Genomic DNA, 7,319 nt, shown 5'->3' on the forward strand with positions numbered 1-7,319 from the left:
GAGCCCCTCCATAACCAGGAGGATGGAGACGGTCAACACGGCGAAGAAGGCGAAGATCACAGCGAGCACAGCAGATCCGACGTAGCCGTCCCACTTCAGGGCCAGACGCATGACCATGACCCACAGCACCTCTGACAGCTCTGTGGAGACACAAATGACTCACGGTCACAGAGCCACGGCTGGCTGGGAAAACATGCAGCCAGATGAATAACAGACTGAGCTGGTTTGGTTTAAAATAGGGAAGTCTATTGTGTGTGTGTGTGTGTGTGTGTGTGTGTGTGTGTGTGTGTGTGTGTGTGTGTGTCCACTAACGTGCATGAGCTAAACTCAGAGCCCAGAGCCGCAGGTAGGAGGCCGTGTTGGAGATGCAGCCCAAGCAGTACTCGATGGTGTGGATGGCCTGATGCATGAACACATCTGCAGCATCGAACTCCTGCAGGCGAACGCAGTTCGGGGAGCGTTAAATGAGAAGCACGGGTGCAGCAGAGGAAATTTAATCTGCTTCATGAATTCAACCAGTTACCTCCTCCTCAGCTGCACCTCCGCCCTCCACCTCCCCCTGACGGGTGTTGACCGAGCCTTCGTCGGGCACCAACGGCCGCCTTTCCTCGTCCTGATATCACAGAGAACTGAAATCTAGCACACGATGCGCCTCACAGTACAAAACAGATGAAGCTCACTGAACCGAAGACTTACTATTTGTCGCCGCCGTCTTGATTTGAAGGCGACATATTCGCAAAGGGGTTTCCCCAGCAGGAGGACAGGGACTGAACACAGGGCCAGCACAACCAGGATCTTCTGGACAACAAGCTGCGCACGGGGAACAAAAACATGCTCAACAACAATGCATGCATTCTGCTCACATTAGTTCTTTTTTTTTGTTGAAAAAAGGACTTTGCAAATCCTTTCAACTGGTAAACACATACTGGTCAATAAACTGAGCAACAACTGCGCCACTGTTCTGTCATGAATAAGTCTATAATTGGGTTCATGTGCTTGCAATAAACATGGAATCTGAGGTCTGACAGTAATCTGCACGACAGCATCACATTTACAGAAAAGTAGCTTAATGTCAAGCACACAAGTGAAACAAGTAAAAAGTCCATCATAGTTACATTTAAACAAAACTATTTAACAAATTTTCTGTAAATAATGCTAATTTTCAATCCGTTTCATCACTTTCCAGCTACAGACCTCAGATTCTTTGGCGAATGTTTGTATAATGAACAAGTAGTGCACAATTGGGAAGTGGAATGCGAAAATATTAAATAATTTCCAAGATCTTTTAGAAAGAAAAATATTGAAATATGGTGACGATGGAGCCTAGATGCCAAATGCTACACATCTTCCTCAGTGCACCATCCCCGCTGTTAAATATGGAGCACGCAGCATCGTGCTTTGGGGTTACTGGATGGAAAACTTGTTAGGTCCTGCAAAATACTCTAGCCTGAGGCAAAGGTAACCTTCCAGAAGGAATAATTACCCATAACATACACCCAAATATACGTAGCTCTGGTCTAAATCAAAGTATATTCACGCGTTATAATTACCCAGTCCAAGTCTTAAAAACAAATGCTCACACATACTCTCCGTCCAACCTGACAGACCTTGAGCCACTTTGCAGTAGACGAATGAGCAAATGTGTCACGGTCAGGATCTGTAAAGCTGATACAAGGCATGCCCTAAATCACCTGCAGTTGTCACTGCAGCAAAGGGTGGCTTTGAAACTCACTCACTCCATGAATATAAATGCAAATGCTCACCGCACGTTGTAGACTTTGATTTGTAAAGAATGTTGATAACCATGTACAAATTGACTTCCACTTCACAGTTGTGCAATTTGTTGCGCTGGACAATCACATAAAGAGCCAATAAAACACACTGAAGTTTGTGGATGAATATTACTAAATGCTAAAATGTTTGAGGAATGGGGATAAGTCTTAGAAACCACTTTAAATAATATTACAGTTTCACATGATAAATAAAAAAAATACGTAAAGTCAGTTTAAGGATCACATCGTGACCCTTAATATTGTGTGAACAAAGATAAATTCAGTGTCCTCCCAGGCGCAAAACGGATGAATTTATACAAAAACAATGGCGCGTGTTGCATATGTGGCTGTTGTGTGTGATCACACACCTGACCCGTGAACAGCTGGGGGTTCTCTGGGTTGTCTGTGAACAGGAACATGTCTATGAAGTGGATAAGTATGCTGGGAGCGATTCTGGACTGAGCAGGAGTGTAGGCGATCCATTTGAAGACCACCATGAAGACAAGGTACCCAAAGAGGCACAGCATGAAGAACAGCTCTGGGATCAGCACAAAGAATATGCTGCTGATCTTGCCAAAGTGCCTGAAGGAAAACACCAAGACAAATAAAGATGAGATGGGGGGGCTTAAAAGAGCAACCAGTGGAGATGGGTTTAGAACAACCAGCAGATAAACCAAACAAGATCACTAACAGGTAGTTAAAGAAGGATAAGCAGACGCCAAAGGTCATGTGAATGACGCCGATGATGACCGACATCTTCATCTTGTAGGAGTTCAGGAAGGTCAGTTTGTTGTTGGCCATGCCCCAGACCTGGCAACAACAACAACAAGGCAACAAAACTGGCTTCAGTTCGCTGTCTTTACTAAAAGAAACAGTAATAATGACTCTGACGGCTGTACCGGGTCAATCCCAAATGGATAGGGGCTGGTAAAAACCCCGGTCACATTAGGATCCATGGACAAGAACTGGTTCCCCTCTAGGACCGATGAGCTGAAACGGATCACATCAAAGCAAGAAACCGGGTGGGTTATTAATCAAAAACAAAAAACTCGGTACAATAATGCTACTTTTTTGAGCAAATTAATGACTAATCCTCACTTCCAGATGTTCTTTTCAAACATGGGGCCGACGTGCCACCCTGAGCTGAAGGTTTTGATGCCTCGGCTGAAACACTCGTTGTAGACGGCTCCCGTGTAGATGGAGAAGAGGCCCATCAGCAGAATCAGATAACGACCTCCAAACATCATCCTCCAGATCTGGAAACACAAACCCATTTTCACTCACATTAAGGCCGTTTAGGTTTTGGCTCATACTTTCTTAGATGGTTGTAAATTCTATTTAAACATTATACTATTAAAATACTTTTTTTCAAGCATAGTCAAAACAAATTCCATGAATCATTGCTAAGCAGCTGCTATAGATATTGGACTCAACATTTCAGAGTAAAGGATAGAAAACTGAACCTGTTTGATATCAAACCCCAGCTGATTTGTCAGCACATCTCTAGTTACAGCTGATCCTGTTTTATTCTTACTTCCTTACGGTGAGAACCTAACCAAGTGATGCATTATTTTAATGCAACATTGCTTTTCTGTAAGAGCTTTTCATTATTTTTAAAGGATTAAAATCATGGAAGGGTAAGTAAGTTTATTGTGTATAAGACATTTACAACAACCTCAGGTGACAAAGGGCTTCACAGCAATCACAGAACAGGTGAATAAAAGGTTAAAACAATAAATGAACTAGGCTTGATTAAAAAAAATTAATAAATTAGACGTACTTAATTTCAGTCGCAGCAATTTCCTAAGAACTCTAATCATAGCAAGGTTTTGGTCGTGTTTTGTTCAAAGTTAATTTAAAAAAAAATATCTATCTATCTATCTATCTCTCTCTCTCTATATATATATATATATATATATATATATATATATATATATATATATATATATATATATATATATATATATATATATATATATATATATATATATATATATAAAAAAATAAGTCAAATCAGCCTCTAAATACACACGTTTTACCAAAGCCTAGCATGGCCTAATCTAAAAGAATAATGAAATTTACCTCATTGGTATTATTTTTGAGCTTGGGGTCTTTTTCCTCAAGCACCATCCACAGGGCGGCCAAAGACATCAGCAAACCGTGACCCACGTCCCCAAACATCACAGCAAACAGGAAGGGGAATGTAATGATGGTGTACACCGCTGTGGAGGCAAGGGAAAGAAAGACTTGGTTGGTTTTTTTTTGGGGCTTCACTTTGAGAGGCGATGATTTGATGGATGAAACAAACGGCGACAAACCTGGATTAACCTCCCGGTAGCTGGCCACACCGTAAGCATCAACGATGTTCTGGAAACCAGCTGTGAAGGAGTTGATGGGAAACAGGGTGGGAGGAGGGGTGGAGGAGGGCAGGCGGTTGTAGAAGGAGTCCACCCCACTGCCACTCTTCCTCTGACGATGAAAGAATGCGAGTTGGGATAAAAGAGCGTTGGTAATTCATATCAAACTAAACCGACAACAACTTTGACTTTGCGCCTGCATCGTCTCACCCCTCCTTCTCTGAGGGCGCTCTGCAGCTCGGGCAGCTTGTTGGTGGGACACCAGGCCTCGGCAATCAGGCACTTGTCAGTGACGGAGGGGCTGCAGAGGTTCAGCACCAGCTGGATGGCCTTGCACTTCTGGACCCGGACCTTCCACTGAGGCAGGATGGCCACCGCTCGCAGCAGCAGCTGCTGCAGAAAGGCCTCGGTCTGAGACAACACCTGAAATACGCGACGAGGAAGCGAAAGGAGAGAGTTTGGTACTATACAGCCAGCTGAAGAAATTAAAAAAGTACATAACTGATTATCCTGAACACTTCTGGTACTTTCAGGGTTTCTAAAAAGAGGAAATAATGATATTTCTGCCAAAAAAAAAAAAAGAGGGGGGGGGGGGGGGCGCTCACTGATTTGATGTCTTCAATCCGGCCTTGAAGCCCCTGCAGAATTTCCTCCCGCTCAGCGGTGCTCTCAGGGTACGGAAACGTCTGCGTATGGAAGCTGTTTGAAGGAAAAAAGAAAGAAAAACACCCGCCTCATCAGAAAGGAGTGAAAATTTAAACAAAAATTGATTTATGCGCAAGTTTCCCCCACCAATCGCAGATCTTCTTCACTTTCTGTCCGATCTGATCTCCCCAGAAGGAGATGAGGAAGACGGTCCATTGCACCATTTCTCCCTGCAAACCGAGAGGCAGAAAGCAGACGCAGTGAGTCAACAGAGACGGGTTTGCTTAAAAAAAATAAATAAATAAACAGAGATCCTCCCTCCAAGCTCCCACCGTGTCCGGGTGCTCCAGACGGTCCCCCATTTCTCTAAAATCCACGATGATGTAACCGCGACACGCCCGCCACAGCAAGCGTTCGAATGAGGGGACCTTCCAGGGATGAACCACTCCTGCAACAAAACTGAGGAAGAGAGGAAGTGGCAAAAATAGATGAGTGGGGATAAATATCAATAAAAAAATTAAATCAACATCTTTGAGAAAAACTAAAGAACTGGTCTGGGCTTTCTGGGCCGATATCAACATCTGGATTTTTGAGGTCTGACCTGCTGATTCGGATTTTGTTTTTCTAAGAGCAACAACACATAAAACAGAGGAATCTACACCGAAAATAAGGAAACGACAAGATTATCCCAATTTATGCATCAAATGTTGATCTGATTTTCATTCAACTTAAACCCAAAGTAGATCCTGTCGCCGGATTCCTTTATTGGCCGAGAACCGCATTCTTAGTTCTGAGGCGTTTTAAGTAAAAGGAAAGAAACGGCTTTGGTTTTCCAGCTGTTGACAGGCAAATCAACGATCAGATGAAGTGACCTTAAATTGGCCGATCTCCATGTCTGGCTGATTGATCCGCGCATCGCTTAGAAGAGGAATAAGGAAAGAGAGAGATCAACCTGAGGCGGATATCTTGGCGATGATCAAACAGGCCGTGGCCTTCCAGCACTGGCGGTGGAGTCTGTCAACAAAATTGGAAATAAGTGTTTATTTCCTTCAGCTCAGTCATCCTGAAGAAGCTCCGACAGTAATTTGCAAAGGTCAAGTGTGTAAAATACCTGGGAAGCTGTGAGCGAGTGCGTCTGGGTCAGCACTCCTTTGTACTGACAGAGCTGGGTGAGCTGAGTCCGCAGGCTTGTCCTCTGTTTCCTGGACACCTGGGGGGCAACGGGCGGAGACCACCCCCACGTCAAGCGTTTATTTCAGAACAACGGCGCTCTCTAAAAGCATCGTCACGGTCTTGTTTTTACCTCCCTGAGCTCCTCGCCAGACTCTCGCATTCCTCCTCTATGGTGGATGAGTTTTCCCGTGGCTGCGTGGCCGATGCAACGGTGCGGAGGACGGAGCGGCCCGTCAGGGTGGGTTTAAGGAGCGATTTGATCTCCTGCTCCAGGAACCTGAGGGACAACGTCAAAAAGGAAGGACGGAAAACCACAACAAGGTTACAGATAAAAGAAAGAGTATGGATTGAAAAATACAGCCCCCTCCACAATTACAGCAACCTGTACCACAGATCTCTAAAAAAAAGACTTTAAATAAGCACATCTTTTACAGTCGCAGTATAAAAATGCTTTTAGTCTTATCAACATTTAAGCGTTTTCTCTAGAACATCCAGAGTCCTGGATGCTCCTTTGTGTCCTTCTCTCTCTCTTTTTTGTTCTATTTTACAAGAGTTTATGTGACGGATGAATTTCTCCAATAAACTCCTGTCTTATCTTTAGGTCACCTCACGGCTTTTCAGCATTCATGTCTGAGGGCTGAGATGGCAATCCCAGAAGAGACAGATCTTGTACTTCATGAAGCATTTCTGTCGCGGTTTGCCTGTTGATTTGGGATCATCATCCTGCTAAAGAAGAATAACTTATTCTAGTTGTAGCTTTAGAAAAGTTAAACTAAATTGCTTTAAATCAGAAACCCCCAAGGATTTACCTAGTTTCATGCTTTCTGCATGTTTGTTAATGTGTGAAAGAAGTCTAATCAAGGATTTACTTAGCTTGTTCCTTTGTTTTTTTATTTATTTATGAACAGCCCTTTGAATAGTCTTGCTACTGAAAAGTGCTATATAAATAAACTTGCCTTGCAGGACCCCGTGATGAGCACTTTCCAGTTTACTAGTAGAGCCCACCGTGGGTTCATCTAAAACAGGGGTGTCAAACTAATTTCTATATGGGGCCATTTTGGAATCATGAAGTCATTAAAAAGGGCCACTTGCATGTGTAGAGACGATACTTTTCATTTCATAATTTCATTCTATTTCACACAGTAGTATAAAAAATGCACAGTAACATAAAAGTAGCACCCTTAGGCCCAGTTTATACAGTTTATCTGCAAAAAAAAGTTGATATTGGGGTGAGTTACACTTACAGGAGGCCACAGTTTTAGCCCACTTATACACTTTAAAAGTATATACGCCTTTTTTTTTTTTACTCTCGAGGGCCAGATAATGTACCTGACTCCGCCAGATAGATGCCCGCATATCCATCTGGAAACCT

At 43.3% G+C, this 7,319-nt stretch overlaps 1 protein-coding gene across 1 annotated transcript; it reads right to left on the reverse strand.

Moving 5' to 3' along the window:
* Positions 1 to 183: 183 nt before the first annotated feature.
* LOC118557350 (V-type proton ATPase 116 kDa subunit a2-like) lies at positions 184 to 5,782 on the reverse strand. Its single transcript, XM_036127244.1, has 15 exons — positions 5,727 to 5,782; positions 5,107 to 5,233; positions 4,922 to 5,004; positions 4,735 to 4,828; positions 4,340 to 4,552; positions 4,091 to 4,241; positions 3,855 to 3,994; positions 2,871 to 3,028; positions 2,672 to 2,762; positions 2,464 to 2,582; positions 2,141 to 2,354; positions 697 to 810; positions 524 to 613; positions 294 to 433; positions 184 to 249 (listed from the first exon to the last, which is right to left on the reverse strand). Exons 2-14 carry the CDS (start codon positions 5,134 to 5,136, stop codon positions 308 to 310), a joined length of 1,623 nt encoding a protein of 540 aa, XP_035983137.1. The 5' UTR covers positions 5,137 to 5,233; positions 5,727 to 5,782; the 3' UTR covers positions 184 to 249; positions 294 to 307.
* Positions 5,783 to 7,319: the final 1,537 nt, after the last annotated feature.

Source organism: Fundulus heteroclitus, chromosome 23 (genome assembly GCF_011125445.2).
Source record: "Fundulus heteroclitus isolate FHET01 chromosome 23, MU-UCD_Fhet_4.1, whole genome shotgun sequence".
Classification (NCBI taxonomy): domain Eukaryota; kingdom Metazoa; phylum Chordata; class Actinopteri; order Cyprinodontiformes; family Fundulidae; genus Fundulus; species Fundulus heteroclitus.

What these genes read in the sequence shown, in the direction of transcription:
- LOC118557350 (XM_036127244.1), bottom strand. Translation starts at nt 5,136, where the DNA reads ATGGGGGACCGTCTGGAGCACCCGGACACG. An exon ending in GTGAAGAAGATCTGCGATTG is followed by an intron (nt 4,829 to 4,921) that starts GTGGGGGAAACT and finishes TCCTTCAAACAG; the next exon opens with CTTCCATACGCAGACGTTTC. An exon ending in ATCCATTTGGGATTGACCCG is followed by an intron (nt 2,583 to 2,671) that starts GTACAGCCGTCA and finishes TGTTGTTGCCAG; the next exon opens with GTCTGGGGCATGGCCAACAA.